This window comes from Natrix helvetica (assembly GCF_964273705.1).
Source record: "Natrix helvetica genome assembly, chromosome: 1".
Taxonomy (NCBI): domain Eukaryota; kingdom Metazoa; phylum Chordata; class Lepidosauria; order Squamata; family Natricidae; genus Natrix; species Natrix helvetica.
In genome coordinates, this window is record NC_138548.1 from 350689692 (window position 1) to 350707420 (window position 17729).

Consider the following 17729-nt stretch of genomic DNA (forward strand, 5'->3'; position numbering starts at 1 on the left):
GACCATCATGGAGGAACATCTGGAGTGCATTCAGAATGTTTTCAGAGCCCCCTTCATTTATTTTTTCAATTTTGTTATGCTGCAGCCTGATTCTACAGTTATTCAAAACCATTTTCCCTCACTAATCTACACTCAGTACCCCACAAAGTGAAAACAGAAATCTAGAAGTGCCTGTACATTTATTAAAAAAGAAAAAAAATGAAATATCACATTGGCGAAAATACAATAATAATACAATACAATAGCAGAGTTGGAAGGGACCTTGGAGGTCTTCTAGTCCAACCCCCTGCCTAGGCAGGAAACCCTATACCGTTCCAGACAAATGGCTATCCAACATCTTCTTAAAGACTTCCAGTGTTGGGGCATTCACAACTTCTGGAGGCATTTTCTGTTCCACTGATTAATTGTTCTAACTGTCAGGAAATTTCCCCTCAGTTCTAAGTTGCTTCTCTCCTTGATTAGTTTCCACCCATTGATTCTTGTCCTGCCCTCAGGTGCCTTGGAGAATAGTTTGACTCCCTCTTCTTTGTGGCAACCCCTGAGATATTGGAACACTGCTATCATGTCTCCCCTAGTCCTTCTTTCTCTTAAGCTAAACATACCCAGTTCCTGCAACCGTTCTTCATATGTTTTAGTCTCCAGTCCTCTAATCATCTAAAATATTCAGGCCCTTCACTCCGCACTTTGTTGGAGCACTTTTGGCAGCAATTACAGCCTTGAGTCTTTTGGGGTATGACGTGACAAGCTTTGCACACCTGGATTGGGGGATTTTCTATCATTCTTCCTTGCAAATCCTCTCAAGCTCAGTCAGGTTGGATGGTAGACAGCGGTGGACGGCCATTTTCAGGTCCCTCCAGAGTCGTTCGATAGAGTTCAAGTCAGGGCTTTGGCTGGGCCACTCTAGGACATTCACAAAGTTGTCCTTAAGCCACTCCTGTGTTGTCTTAGCTGTGTGCTTAGGATTGTTGTCATGTTGGAAAGTGAACTATTCAGTCTGCTCTTGAGGTCCTAAGTGCTGTGGAACAGGTTTTCATTGAGGATATCCCTGTACTTGGCTCCATTCAGCTTTCCCTCAACTCTGATAGTCACCCAGTCCCTGCTGCTGAAAAACACGCCTGCAGCATGATAGATAGATAGATAGATAGATAGATAGATAGATAGATAGATAGATAGATAGATAGATGATAGATAGATAGATAGATGATAGATAGATAGATAGATAGATAGATAGATAGATAGATAGATAGACTATATTGCCAAAAGTATTCGCTCACCCATCCATCCAAATAATCAGAATCAGGTGTTCCAATAACTTCCATGGCCACAGGTGTATAAAATCAAGTACCTAGGCATGCAGACTGTTTTTACAAACATTTGTGAAAGAATGGGTCGCTCTCAGGAGCTCAGGGAATTCCAGCGTGGAACTGTGATAGGATGCCACCTGTGCAACAAATCCAGTCGTGAAATTTCCTCGCTCCTAAATATTCCACAGTCAACTGTCAGCTGTATTATAAGAACGTGGAAGTGTTTGGGAAGGACAGCCACTCAGCCACAAAGTGGTAGGCCACGTAAACTCATCCAACATCAGTGTGTGACCTCACAAATGCGCTTCTGGAAGAATGGTCAAAAACTCCCATAAACACACTCCTAAACCTTGTGGACAGCCTTCCCAGAAGAGTTGAAGCTGTTATAGCTGCCAAGGGTGGACCGACGTCATATTGAACCCTATGGATTAGGAATGGGATGTCACTTACAGTAAGTTCATATGCGAGTAAAGGCAGTTGAGCAAATACTTTTGGCCATATATTATAGATAGATGATAGATAGATAGATAGATAGATAGATAGATAGATAGATAGAAAGATAGATAGATAGATGATAGATAGATAGATAGATAGATAGATAGATAGATGATAGATAGATAGATAGATAGATAGATAGATAGATAGATAGATAGATAGATAGCGTGGGCTGTGATGGGGAGTACTAGGTACTCCCACGTATCACCTCTCCTGCGCGAGCTGCACTGGCTGCCTGTGGTTTTTCGGGTGCGTTTCAAGGTTTTGATTACCATCTTTAAAGCGCTCCATGGCACAGGACCTAGCTACTTGCGGGATCGCATCCTCCCACACACATCCCTGCGGCCAATTCGCTCTCACAGGGAGGGGCTTCTCCTGGTGCCGTCCACTAGGCAATGCCAACGGGCGACGCCAAGGAGTAGGGCCTTCTCTGTGATGGGCCCAACCCTCTGGAATGACCTCCCCCCCCGACATTAGAACCACCACTGACTTCCGCTCCTTCCGACAAAAATTGAAGACTCACCTGTTCCGATTAGCAGGCCTGGCATGATTATAACTGTTACCTCCTGGTAGACATATTTCCAACTGGTTATTTTAGGGGAATTGCTTTTAAATTTAATCTATGTGATGTTTTTAGGGGTTTTAAAATTATATTTATATATATTTTACTAGCTGTACAGTTCTTTAACTTTTTAACCTCCTCCGTATTTAACTACCTACCTATTTAATTATGATGTATTTCTTGTATGGACTGTACACCGCCCTGAGTCCCTTTTGGGAGAGGGGGCAGTCTAGAAGCGCAGTAAATAAATAAATAAATAAATATATGATATACATACATACATACATACATACATACATACATACATACATATGCATATATGTTTTCGTAGATTTTCATGGGTATAGGTATGCTGGTCTTGTTGTATTCGGGTCTTTTCCCATGTAAGATTGAGATTGTCTTGGTAATGCTTCGGCGAGGTCTCACTCGCCAACTTCAAGCTGGGTTTTGGGCTTAAAGCGTGGTCGGAGCTGCCATCTTTCTATAAATCTTGGTGGGGGTGTGTGGAGTGCTGGTGTTGTTTCAGTAAGTGGATTGATTGGATGTGTGGCTGTATCATTGGTAGATTGGTGCTGATTGGTGCTGGCTGTGTGTCCATTGTTGTTTTCTGTTGTAACGGCCTGGTCTGTCTGGTAGGTGGAAGGTATTGTCACGTTTATTCATATTGTAGGGGTGTTTCTCTATTTCAATAGCTTCCATAATTATTCTCTTGTTGAAGTGTTCTATTTTGGAGATTATCCTGGTTCCTTCAAAATTAATTTCATGTCCTGTAGCTTTAAGGTGCTGGAAAAGGGAAGAAGTTTTTTTCTTTTTTTCTTACTGCGTTTTTGTGTTCTGCGATGCGTGCATTTATTCTCCTGTTCGTTTGTCCTATGTTTGTAGTAAGAAAAAAAGCAAAAACTTCCTCCCTTTTCCAGCACCTTAAAGCTATAGGACATGAAATTAATTTTGAAGGAACCAGGTTAATCTCCAAAACAGAACACTTGAGAATAATTATGGAAGCTATCGAAATAGAGAAACACCCCCACAACATGAATAAACATGACAAAACCTCCCGCCTACTAGACATCTGGAAACCAGCCCTAGTCAACAAACGAGCCCCACGCACCACCCAGGCCATTACAACACGAAACAACAATAGACACACAGCCAGCACCAATTAGCACCAATCTACCAATCATGATACAACTACACAACCAGCACTCCACATACCCCCACCAAAATTTATAGAAAGACGGCAGCTCCAATCACACTTTAAGCCCAAAACCCAGCCTGAAGATGGCGAGTGAGACCTTGCTAAAACGTTGCCAAGACAATCTCAATCTTACATAGGAAAAGACCCGAATACATCAAGATCAGCATATGTATATATGTGTGTGTGTGTATGTATATGTGTGTGTTTGTGTGTGTGTATACACACACACAGATACAGAGAGAGATACAGAGAGAGATTAATTAGAGATAGATGATAGATAGATAGATAGATAGATAGATAGATAGATAGATAGATAGATAGATGATAGATAGATAGATAGATAGATAGATGATAGATAGATAGATGATAGATAGATAGATAGATAGATAGATGATAGATAGATAGATAGATGATAGATAGATAGATGAGATAGATAGATGATAGATAGATAGATAGATAGATAGATGATAGATAGATAGATAGATAGATAGATACATACATACATACATACATACATACATACATACATACATAGAGACAGAGAGAGGTAAATTAGATATATTAGATAAGGATAGATTAGAGAGATTAGAGAGAGAGAGAAAGAGAGAGAGAGAGAGACAGACAGATGGAACATCTTGTGCCTTTTCCAGATGTAGCAATAGGAGACAATATAGAAGGGAACAGCCGAAGAGCATCTTCCAGATGTTGCGCAATATAACTCCAACCTTGCTTCCGTAGTTGGTTTGCTGTTCAATGACATAATAATCGAGTTTCCCACTTCTTAAAATATTTATCTCCCTAGGGGACCGGGGCGGGGGGGGGGGGAGAGGGAGAGAGGTAAGTATTGATTGAACCAAGAACGTAGAGAAAATGACCAAAATAGCAGATGGCAAAACCAGGGGTGGCATGGAAATATTCAAAGGTCAGCTTATGGCCATCCCAGGCTCCAATGATTGTATCTGACTTCCCAAAAAGCTGCAGAACTAAAAACAATGCCCCTGTATCCTTTGAAATAACTTTCTTTGTGGATGGGTGTAACAGAGCCTATTGTCACTGAATTACGCATTTCCCGGGCACTGGAAAGAGATCATTGTTTTGAAGAAGACTGCATTATTTAACTTTTCAGCTTTAAGCATTTGGATTCCAACTTATGGAAGGGAGGAGCCTCGGGTTTCATTAACAGAAAGGGCAAGGAGGGTCAAATAGCCTCCTTAAGATTTCTAAAAGAAATAATCTCTTTTGTCCAGCAGACCATTTGGTTAAAAGCCCCGCTGGGCTCTTGAAGGAATAATTCCTTTATTGAAGGCTTTGGATAGGACAGATGTATCTCTTCCCACCACCCATACCCACATACCCCTTCCCCTGTCCTCCTCCTCCTCCTCTCCATCCCACTCATAATAGTTAAAATAGTAGAACTGAATCTCTGTAAATCAGAAATAAGGAGAAAGTTGTTTGGACATCCCGAGGGCTGTGTAACAGAGTGAGCTCCCGTTACTTGTCCCAGCTTCTGCCAACCTAGCAGTTTGAAAGCATGTAAAAATGCAAGTAGAAAAATAGGAACCACCTCTGGTAGGAAGGGAACAGCGTTCCGTGGGCCTTCGGCGTTTAGTCATGCTGGCCACATGACTACGGAGGCATCTTCGGACAGCGCTGGCTCTTTGGCTTTGAAATGGAGATGAGCACCGCCCCCTAGAGTCAGGAACGAGTAGCACATCAGAGGTAGTATTCTGCCAGTTTACACCAGTTCAGGCGAACTGGTAGTGGCGGTAGAGCGGGGCTCTGCCCACCCACCCTGACGTCATCATGTACGCTCTGCGCATGAGCTCCCGCTACCGAACCGGTAGCAAAGATAAGAGGATTTCATGCCTGTAGCTAAGGTGACCAACCGTCCTCCTTTAGGGAGGACAGTCCTTCTTTTGTAAGTTCTGTCCTCCCTCGAAAAGTGTCCTCCTACATGTCCTCCTTTTTGATATTTGAAGGCTAATCTGTTGCGCGTTATGTGACGTATTTTATTAAACAGTTTTTAATGGTTTTTTTTTTTTACTTCATCACAAGTATATTGAACAGATATTGAATCTTGTGTTGAATTTTTATCTAAAGAAATGCTAGACAATAAAATAGACGACAATTGTCTCTTTGAAGAAATTAGAAGAGTGAATGTGTATTTAAATTCTGGAAAATTAATACAATGGGAAAATCAACATGTTGAAATTGATAAAAGATGGGTGGATATTTTCAGCCATTTCAAAAATGAACATATTCCATGTGAACATTTATTTATACTTGTTCAATTTACGTTGTGCTGCCCTGGAACTAATGCAGCAGTTGAAAGAGTTTTTTTCAATTGCCAATGATTTTTCGACAAGTGAGAAATCGAGATTGAATGTTGATACTCTAGCTGCAGCACTTGCCATAAAATTCAATATGAAGGATATTTCTTGTTCAGATATTTCCAATATATTGTTAGAAGATGATACATTGACAAAAAATATTAATTCAATAGAAAAGTACTCATTTAAATAATAATTAACAGGCATGTAAGCATAATTACAATATAAAATGTTGCAAATGTTTTTATTATGCATACATCATATTTTAGTGTATTATTGTTGCAATGAATAAAATATTTCTTTTATTTACGATATATTTTTTCCAATTTATTTGTCCTCCTTTTCATTGTTAAAAAGTTGGTCACCTTAGCATTTTGGACAATAGAATGTGTTTTGTCCTCCTTTTCACTGTAAAAAAGTTGGTCACCTTACTGTAGCACATATGTACAAGGGGGACCTTTATCTGTTTGGACATTTAAGAAAAAGAGGGATCTGCAGTCACTATGTGGAATATATATATATATATATATATATATATATATATATATATATATATATATATATATATATATATATATATATATATATATACATACACACATACATACATACATACATACATACATACATATATATATATATATATTGTATTTGTACTGATAAATAAATAAAGGGAGACTAGTATAGATCTATTTCGAGCTAATTAGCTCTCATCAGCTAGCCATACCCTTACTGGGATATATATGTATGTTCTAATCCAGTGTTTCTTAACCATAGCAACTTTTAAGAAGTGTGGACTTCAAGTCCCAGGATTCTCCAAGCAGCATGGATTGTTGAAGCCCACACTGTCTGGGTTCCAAATAGCACCCAAAAGTAAATCAGAGTCCGAGGCAAGGGATTCCTCAAAAGTCCAATCTATTAAGAGAGCCATGTTGGCACATCTGGGAAAATCTGAATGTGAAAACTTCCCGGTTTTCCCACCCAGTTGAAAGTTCACACCCCCAAGTCCATCACACGGTCCAATCTTCCGTTGCTATGCTGGCAGCTTCCACCCATCCAGTTCCCAGCCAGGTGCAGGACAAAGGATGACCTTGGCTTTCTAGAAAGAATGTTGCTATGGCTACATATCACCCAACTCCGTATAATCCCCTCTCCCATTTTCCCACAATAGAAAATGAATAGTAGAAATTGTGGCAGGCCTGAAGTCCAAAAGAAAAGATGGCTTGCAGACGTGACAGACACTTCTTTAAATTCTCACTTTGTTAGGAGCTCTAAAGTCCTGGAAGCAATTGATGAATATCGATGGTAAATTATGAAAGATTGATTTTTTTTCTCTTGTCTTCCTTCCCATTTTCTTCTTCCTCTCCCCTCCCCCACCACAAAGCCTGGCTCTACGGTGATCCAAGACAAGTTATTTATCCCAGGAATTCAACGGGATCCTATTGTGGAATTGGCGGCAATCGGTACGTTTGAAATCCTGGAAAGGAAGGAAGGGACTCATCAAAATTGTTGCTTGGTTAGAGGTGGGGGGATTTTAACAAGCGGAGATTTAACCAACCTCAGACAGCCACAGTTTTCCTGAAATAAAAAAGCTGTACAGATAGTCCTCGACTTACAACGGTTCGTTTAGTGACCGTTCAAAGTTACAATGGCAGTGGAAAGAGTGACTTAGGACTGTTTTTCATACTTACAACCGTTGGAGCATCTCCAGGGTCACATCATCAAAATTCAGATGCTTGGCAACTGTTTCATATTTATGACGGCTGCAATGTCCCGGGGTCATGTGATCTCCTTTTGCGACCTTCGGGCAAGCAAAGTCAATGGGGAAGCCAGATTCACTTCACAACTAGGTCAATAAATTGACAACTGCAGTGATTCACGTAACAACTGTGGCAAGAAAAGTTGTAAATTGGGGCAAAATTCGTTTAACAAATGTCTCGCTTAGCCATAGAAATTTTGGGCTCAATTGTGGTCATAAGTCGAGGACTACCTGTACAAAGTAGTGTCCAGCAGTCAGTTAACCAGACATACTTTGAGAACTGAAGCAACCCGAGCGGCTTTTTTTTGTTAATTACCCGGATTTACCATATTTTTTGGAGTATAAGACGCACCTTTTCCCCCCTAAAAGAGCATGGAAATGTTGGTGCATCTTATACACCAAATACAGCCATTTTTAGCCTCTTGAAGCCCTGCCCCCATCCTATTTAGGCTTTTTTGCCTTCCCTCAGCCCAGCAGCCCTCTGCAGGCTTCAGTGGGGCCGGGGCAAGGCAAAAATGCAGTTTTTGCAAAAAAAAAAATGGGTGAAAAACGGGCCATTTTTCACAAAAACGGAAAAAGCCTCCGTTTTTGCCTTGCCCCAGCCCTGCTGAAGCCTGCAGAGGGCTGCCGGGGGCTGAGAGAAGGCAAAAACTTTTTTTTCTTACTTACCTCTTCAAAATCTTGGTGCTTCTTATACACTGGTGCGTCTTATAGTCCGAAAAATATGGTATTTCTTTTAATACGTTCTTCAATTCTCTTTTTCTGTTTAGTGGCAAGCCTTACCTTCTCTACTTCAACCTCATGAAATGTGTCGTGGAAGCGAACCCACTGGCAATAGCAATGAAAGGCTTGCAATGCCCTACCCCACAGGTAAGGTGTCGCAACTTTGAACGGTCACTAAATGAACCATTGTAAGTCAAGGGCTACCTATACCTAGTTGGAATGATCTGCCATCCATTGGAATCTATACCCATCCTGTTGGGTTGCTGTGCTAAACCAGACAATTATAGGAGTGCAAATAACAGACTCAATAAGTGTCCCAGAGGTGTTTTTTTCAGGAGGCAACTGGACTTCCTTGTTTTTTTTTCTTGGAAGACGTTTCACTTCTCATCCAAGAAGCCTCTTCAGCTCTGACTGGATGGTGGGGAAGTCAAAGCAGAGGAAGCTTCTGGGATGACCTCCCCCGTGACATCAGGATTATTTCCGATCTCCGCTCCTTCCGTGTACAGTTGAAGACCCACCTCTTTCAATTATCTGGCCTGGCTCAACCGTAATTTTTTCATATTCCTCCTGACTGTCTTTTTTAAATTTTAAATTTTTATTGTATATTGGGTTTTTATTAAACGGGGTATGTTAATGGTTTGAATTGTCTAAATGTTGTAATCTATTACCTCCTCCGTGCATGTATGTCTTTGTATATATGTATGTTTATATATGTCCTAGTGTACGCCGCCCCGAGTCCTGCTTGGAAAGGGAGCGGCTAATAAATTCAAATTTATTATTATTATTATTATTATTATTATTATTATTATTATTATTATTATTATTATGAGAAGTGAAACGTCTTCAAAGGAAAAAAACAAGGAAGTCCAGTTGCCTCCTGAAAAAACACCTTTGGGGGAGAAACATGGCCTGGATGACTGAGAATCTCTACAGATTTTTTGACTCAATAGTTCTGTAAAACTGTATCACCAGCAAAAGTGGATTTCACATCATTTTACCACTGGTTCACCGCACACTGAAAATCTGAGCGAGCATAGCTTGCACACGTGTGTGGCTTAGAAAACGTGGCTAAATAAGACACCATAGTGTCGGGGTCGGTGGGTGCCCGGAGGTCACCACTACCGGTTCGTCTGAGCCAGTCCGAACTGGCTGAATACACCACTGATCAGCAGCTCCTGGGGCAGTTTGAAGGTCTCGACTTGACCTAGGACATGAGAGAAACCATTGCAGATGGTTTTCAGACTGATTCCCAGGGCTCCTTCCTTTTCAGATTTGTGTCTCCAATTGCTCCAGCACATTCTGGACGGTGCCTCCACTTTCCTTAAGTAAGAAGCCTTCGGAAGTGTGGGATCAGACGATGTGCCAGCCCAGCTTTGATCTCCAAACTACAACGTTGGTAAGTTGCCGCCTTTGGATGGCCCCAAATCTTTCATTCTTTGCCTTCCCAGTAATTCTGAAGGGTGTTTCAGGTTTTCTGGGATATGATTTGTTGCTGTTTTCCAGCTTTTATTACTGGTTTCCTGCCGATTTGTTAAAATGGACTTGCTTAACAACCGCAGCATTCACTTAAAGACTGCTGCAAAAAATGTTATAAAATCGAGTCCAATCATATGGGTCATGAGCTGTCTAAAGGTAAAGTTTCCCTTTGCACATTTGTGTTGGTCGCTCCCAACTCTGGGGGGGCCATGCTCATCTCCGTTTCAAAGCCGAAGAGCCAGCGCTATCCGAAGACGTCTCTGTGGTCATGTGGCCGGCATGACTTAAATGCCGAAGGCGCACGGAACACTGTTCCTTTCCCACCAAAGATGGTCCCTATTTTTCTAATTGCATTTTTACGTGCTTTCAAATTGCTAGGTTGGCGGAAGCTGAGACAAGTAAAGGGAGCTCACTCCGTTAAGTGGCGCTAGGGATTCGAACCGCTGAACTGCCAATCTTCTGATCGACAAGCTTAGCCACTGAGCCACCACGTCCCTGTTCATGTGCTGTCTAGTTCTATATAATAGTGGGCTCTGTAACCATATATCGCAGCCTGCTTCCTTCTAACAGGATGACCTTGTTCTGGCTTTCTTGCCTCATTGTTCCTCACTCTTTCCTCTAAACCAGCGGTCCCCAACTTTTGCGGCTTGGTGGCCCGGCTGGAGGGAGGAGAGGGGAACTGGGCTATGTGAGCAGCAGGCTGGTGTGCACCTATGCAGCTCCACTTTTGCGAGAGGCAGACTGGTGTGTATCCGTGCCCCTACACTTGTGCAAGTGGTGGGCTGGTGCACACCCGTGCAGCTCCACCCATGAGAGCAGCAGGCTGGCGCGCATGTGAGAGTGCACCAGCCCCCTGCTCACATGAGGGCAGCTGCATGTTCACTCAGTGCACCAGCCCACTGCCTGCATGAATGGTCCTGTCACTCATGCAGCCTGGTTCAGCATAGACCACAGTCTGGTAGTGGGCTGTGTTAGGGATGTAACCCTAGGCTTGGCTTGGCAATACATATAAGCTATGATTACTTTACTGTTACTTTAAATGTTAGAGAGATGTAATTGGCTTGTTACCTCAAACAGCCATAAGAGGGAGCCAGAATGGCTGTTAGCTCTCTGTTTTGTTAGAAGCTGATCAGGTGTATTTTGAGGTATTGTGGTTTGCTACGGTTTAGCTATACTTTGTGTGTTAGACTGACTATTTTGATAACTGAATTACTGAACTGTGTGTGATTTGGACTGTTAATCGGACTCTGAATACCTTTATCTTTCTACATAGTAAACTACTATATTTTTATACTATTCAGTGTCTCTGTATGATGGTTTGTGCATATTATTCCATATCACTCTCATTATGCTTTTCTGCATACTCGCTCTTCTAACGGGGAGCTTAATTATTTAACAGGCCGCAGCCCGGGGGTTGGAGATCCCTGCCCCAATCGCTCAGCATTTTGGTCTTGGTGCTTTTAAATATTTTTATATTATAATATTATATATATTTCTGAAAATCTTGGAGTCATTCTGAGATTAGTATAATCTCCTATTTTTCCTCTTAATGGCTCTTGTCTTTATTGCAATATTCCTGGCACTTAAGCCCAAGAATTCCCCCAATAAGGGTTGTTTTATTATTTGAACGTTAACATTGCTAAGAATCTCTTGCTTTTTCCCCAGACGATATCAGAAATCCTCAACCATCAACTCTGTCTTCCATTCACCATCCCAACCAAGCCGCGTAAGTGTTGGTTCTGCAAAATAAAACAAGGCTCTTGGGATCAACTATTATGTTGCTAAAATGACAGAAAGCAAAAAAGATGTTAGACCGGAGATGTTTGTCAGGGTTCCAAATAGCATCTAAAAGTAAATCCGAGTCCAAGGCAAAGTATTGCTTCCAATCTATTAAGAGAGCCATGTTGGCACATCTGGGAAAATCTGAATCTGAAAGCTTCCCGGTTTTCCCCACCTAGTTGAAAGTTCAAGATCTTGCCCCCACACCTACAAGTCCATCACACGATCCAATCTCCCACTGCCATGCTGGCAGTTCCACCCATCCAGTTCCAGTCAGGTACAGAGGTGCAAAGACAAAGGATGACCTTGGCTTTCTAGATAGAATTTTGTTATGGCTACATCGCATCTCACTCTCCTCCCATTTTCCCACAATAGAAAAAGGCATAGTAGAATAATAGAAAGTGTGGCAGGCCAAAGATCCAAAAGGAATATGGCTGCAGGCCTGACAGGTTTTCAAACTTTGCTATAAAGGTAGTCCTTGACTTACAACAGTTCATTTAGGGACCGTTTGAAGTTACAACGGCACTGAAAATAGTGACTTATGACAATTTTTCACAGTTATGACCATTGCAGCACGGACCACTGATGGTCACGGTATTTATATTCAAATGCTTGACAATGGACTCATATTTATGACGGTTGCAGAGTTCGGGAGTCATTTTGCGACCTTCTGACCAGCCAAGCCAATGGGGAAGCCAAATTCACTTAACAACCGCCTCCTCCACCCGACCCTGGCTCTATGCCTTCCTATTTAGTCACGCTTTTGAAGCCACATACATGCGTGCAAGCTACATGTGCGAGCAAAGCACATGCATGGAAGGCACATGTGCTCACGAAGTACTGAACAAAGCTCTGCATTGGCAACAGGAAGGGCATCCGGCCATTAAAACGCTCTGCTAGCTCCATTCAGTTGCCCAGACTCCGCCCTGAAAGGAATTGTGGGGTTGTTAAATGGTGGTGATGATTGAGTTGTCCCTTCCATGACTTACCTTCAAAAGGCGTTAAAATCTATATTTGTTGCTTTAATTATTGGGGGTATTACAAGTGTAATCTTTGTTTAGTGATCACAGTTGGGATCAGCAACTGGCTGTTAAGGGGGGGGGGGGTGGAAATCACATGACTGCAATTGTGTTTTCAATTTGTTGTAGCTTTCCTTTGAGTGAAGGGAATACAAGAGAGTAAGCAAGCACACAGCGGAGGATACTGTACATATAGAAAGGAATGTCCTAGCATCAGCTGGTTGCCAATTTGCTTGAAGATCTGAGTTCCAAGGAACATAGAAGGCAAACAAAAATTAAATACAATACAATATAATACAATAGCAGAGTTGGAAGGGAACTTGGAGGTCTTCTAGTCCAACCCCCTGCCTAGGCAGGAAACCCTATACCGTTCCAGACAAATAGCTATCCAACATCTTCTTAAAGACTTCCCGGGTTGGGGCATTCACAACTTCTGGAGGCAAGCTGTTCCACTGATTCATTGTTCTAACTGTCAGGAAATGTCTCCTCAGTTCTAAGTTGCTTCTCTCCTTGATTAGTTTCCACCCATTGCTTCTTGTCCTGCCCTCAGGTGCTATGGAGAATAGTTAAAACCCTCTTCTTTGTGGCCATCCCTGAGATATTGGAAGGCTGCTATCGTGTCTCCCCCAGTCCTTCTTTTCATTAAACTAGACAGATCCAGTTCCTGCAACCATTCTTCATATGTTTTAGTCTCCAGTCCCCTAATCATCTTTGTTGCTCTTCTCTGCACTCTTTCTAGAGTCTCCACATCTTTTCTACATCGTGGCGACCAAAACTGGATGCAGTATTCCAAGTGTGGCCTTACCAAGGCATTATAAAGTGGTATTAGCACTTCACGTGATCTTGATTCTATCCCTCTGTTTATGCAGCCTAGAACTGTGTTAGCTTTTTTGGCAGCTGCTGCACACTGCTGGCTCATATTTAAATGGTTGTCCACTAGGACTCCAAGATCCCTTTCAGTTACTACTACTGAGCAAGGTACCACCTATACTGTACCTGTGCATTCCATTTTTGTTGCCTAAATGTAGAACCTTACTCTTTTCACCATTGAATTTCATTTTATTAGATAGTGTCCAGTGTTCAAGTTTATCAAGATCCTTCTGTATCTTTAGCCTATCTGGAGTGTTGACTATTCCTGCCAGCTTGGTGTCATCTGCAAATTTGATGAGTTCCCCATTTATTCCCTCATCCAAATCATTGATGAAGATGTTGAAGTGTACTGGGCCTAAAACAGAGCCTTGGGGTACTCCACTGCATACTTCCCTCCATGTAGATGCAGTTCCATTGAGGACTACACGTTGAGTGCGGTTGGTCAGCCAGTTACGAATCCATCTGGTGGTGATGCTGTCCAACCCACATTCTTCTACTTTATCTAGTAGTAGGTTATGGTCTACCTTATCAAATGCCTTACTGAAGTCCAAGTAAACTATATTGACGGTATTCCTCTGGTCCACTAATTTTGTCACTTTGTCAAAGAATGCAATAAGATTAGTCTGGCATGATCTGTTTTTGACAAACCCATGTTGGCTTTTGCTATTACTTTGTTTGCTTCTAGGTGTTCGCTAATTCGTTGCTTGATTATCTTTTCCAGAATCTTTCCTGCATTGAGGTCAGGCTGATACGTCTAAAGTTTCCTGGATCTATTTTTTTTCCTTTTTTTGAAAGAAATATGTAAAATATGTAAAGTGATTAAAGCCTTGTCAGTTATGGGCAGCAGCTCCTACGGTCACAGAGCTGAACTTGTTAACTTAATTGTAAGCCACACAGAGTCACAGTACTGAGTGGGGTGACTATGGAAATTGAACAAACAAACTTGTGGATAGCATAAGGTACTGTAATGGTGAACATGTGACTGAAAGGGAGATAAAAATGCTACAAAGATAAAAATACAAGTAATAAAATAATTGTTTTATCAGAGTTGTAACTTCAAACACAGGCACTAAGTGAAGTCTACCTATAGTAATGGTGGTATAGTAACAATTCAGGAATTCATTTAGAGTATAAAAAGTGAACTAAACTAATTGGTTCTCCATTCAAGATCCACTCCAGATTAAATCAAGTGTTAGGATAATGGAAATTTTACCTGTAAGTCAGCCAAACATTGTTTCAACTAATTGGTAGTTAGTCTTGGGGGCAGCACATTTAGACTGGAATTCTTCCCAGCCTTGTTGGAATATACTGCTAATAGAAATGGATACTTCAAGGATTGTGCAGGGTTAGGTCTAGATGCTCTCTGGGGTTCCCTCCGAGTGGGATGCAATGAGTCAAGATGCTAGGCATGGCTTCAGCTTTGTTTTGTAATGCACCCCAAACACTACCTCTATAACTTTAAACGGTGGGGGGGGGGGAGAGCTGAGCACATAGATCCTTTAGGGTGTGAAGGACCTATCGTGAAGGTAAAGATCTGTTTGGAGATCTTGTACACCAGTAAGATTAAGGTGTGTGGACTTCAACTTCCAGAATTCCCCAACCAGCATAATACTTTACACCACCTGTGGTTTGTTAATGGAAAAATAGAATCTAAATGAAAGAAAGAAATAATTATTGACATTTTGAGTCAAGATAAAATCATATGATTTGTTATCTGGGGAACTCGATTTCCAAGATTTAGTGTAGTGGTGGGATTCAAAATTCTTTACTACCGTTCTGTGGGCATGGCTTGGTGGGCGTGGTAGGGGAAGTTACTGCAAAATCTCCATTCCCTCCTGATCAGCTGAGATTTAAGAGGCAGAGAATAGATGGGGATGGGGCCAGTCAGAGGTGGTATTTACCGGTTCTCCAAACTACTCAAAATTTGCGCTACCGGTTCTCCAGAACTGGTTAGAACCTGCTGAATACCATCTCTGGTCTGGTGGCTTTATGATGCAGAAAGAGGGATTGTGTCCAAACCAGCATGTTGGCTGGGGAATTCTGGGAATTGAAGTCCACCAGTTTAAAGTTGAGAAACATTGACACAAACAGTTTTCAGGTCAAAGCATTTCCAGTGTCTGGGGAAGGGGGGAACAGGAAATTGGAAAATAGACCACAGGAGAGTTATTGGTGCTCAAGATGCAGGGGGGGATGAATGCATTTGCTTCAAAATGAGTTTTAATCATTTCGAATTCACCCTTAGGTTTGGAACTTTTCAAAGAAGAATAGTTCTTGTCAATGGTCTTACCAGAATGATTCCTAATGTATATTCCCCCCTCTCTTTTATTTACAGTTCTTAATCGTTGCTTGCCTTCTTTTGACATCTCTGATGCTAAAAGCTTTACTGTGGGTACAATGTCAGTGAATGAAACCGTGGGATATATCACAAACGGCACAGAGTAAGTTTTTTTTAATAGTTTGAAATCTTCATCAAGGCCTTTCTCCGGGGAAATGTCTTACACCCAGTGGCAATTTCCCTCTCCTCCCAGACCTCGTTCTCAAAACCCAACCAGAGTAAGAAAACACAGAGATTCACGATCCACGATCCTAATCTATCTTTTATCCCAGAGTTATCTCCATCGGTGAAAACTCACCGTTGCCTTGGCTGTTTGATTTTTTTTCTGGAGGGTTTGTGCAATTGCTGGCCTTACCGGAATGAATTGATTTGATTATTTTTTTTTTTAGGACACCCCAATCTCTAAATTTGTATTGCATGGCTTGATGCCATGTGGTTGAGCTGGCCATGGAAAATAGAACACGAAGCCAGTCTATAGCAAACTCCCTGTTTCCAACAGAAGAGAATATAGGTAGCTCAGGGTTGAACTGTGGGGTAGTCTCTGCGCTTGGTTGTTTTCTTGCAGACATTTAATTTCCCAACTAGGTAACATCATCAGTGTTAGTGAGTACAGGAGTTTGCTCTCTGTTTATATCAGTGACGTGCGGTGAGGTTTATGGCTGGTGAGGCTGGTGACGTCATCAGGAAGGCGGGGAATGGGACCATGTGTGCAGGAGGCTGAGGCAGCCTCAGCCTCCTGCACACGTAGTCCCATTCCCCGCCTTCCTGAGTCAACATGAAGGGGACCGCGGAGCGCGAGCCCGCGGAGCATGCTCCGCGGTCCCCTTCAGGAAGGCAGGGAATCGGAGAAATTATACCAGAAAGGGGTGTGGTTTCGGTGGCTTCTGCCAGAAGGTATGTCAATATTCTGGGAGGACACTAGAGTTAGAATTAACACAACTATGGAGGTTGAGGCCTTCATGGAAAAAAACAAAGTCCTCCTGGATAAAGCTGATGACACTACATGGGATATTCAGGACACGGGAGGTGCTGGAGCCTTGCTGGTGGGGGGAGAAGAGGCAACATCGAGAAAACTTAGATCACAAAAATGAACTAGAAAATCTGTCTGATATAAAATGATTGAAATCATTTGAAGATAAAAGATTAAAATATGCTGACAAAATATTATTAAGTAGTAACAATTTAATGTATTAATAAATGAAAGTTATGAGAATGGGGGGGACGGCCATTTCCTGCATAATGTAACTGTCAAAATTTGTACTTTATCCACCATCCCTTTCCCTGATTATTTTTTGTAAAAACCAATTAAAATTTTGTTTGGAAAAAAAAAAAGGAAGGCAGGGAATCGGGCCACGTGTGCCTTTTCCCTTTTCCTTTTCTTTTCTTTTCATGATGAGAGCGGTGAGGCTCTGCCTCCCCTGCCTCCCTTGACCGCATGTCCCTGGTTTATATACAGTAGCTTGCTTTGCCAGGGTTGGTGGGGGTGGGGTGATGGAGTATGATTTCAGACAAATCAGCCATCAATAGATACATAGAGGTACTAAATCACATTTGCACACCATTCAAAAGAGACATTAAAAAGTTAAGAAGGAAACAAAAAGACCAGAATATATCGTATCCGGAAACCAACATCCAGATAAGCAGGTATTAACACCAGGCAAATAATCAAGTAGAAAACAATACTCTAATCAAGGAACTGCCTGCCAAGGAGAAAACCATATCCTCACCGGTGGTAGGTTTGTACCAGTTTTACTACCAGCTCACTGTCGCGCACGCAGGCACTCTTGCATGCTCACGGCATGCATGCGCAGAAGCGTCAGGGCGGGTGGGTGGAGTCTCCCGCCGCCGTCACTACTGGTTCGGCCAAACTGGGTCGAACCAG

At 42.0% G+C, this 17729-nt stretch overlaps 1 protein-coding gene across 1 annotated transcript in view; it reads left to right on the forward strand.

The window, feature by feature from the left end:
• SLC44A4 (solute carrier family 44 member 4) overlaps positions 1-17729 on the forward strand; it is an 84534-nt gene that overhangs the window by 35950 nt on the left and 30855 nt on the right. Inside the window, exons 4-8 of the mRNA XM_081934301.1 lie at positions 7271-7349; positions 8416-8515; positions 9639-9764; positions 11510-11570; positions 15845-15950. Coding sequence (XP_081790427.1) covers positions 7271-7349; positions 8416-8515; positions 9639-9764; positions 11510-11570; positions 15845-15950 — 472 coding nt within the window. The remainder of the gene's footprint in view (positions 1-7270; positions 7350-8415; positions 8516-9638; positions 9765-11509; positions 11571-15844; positions 15951-17729) is intronic.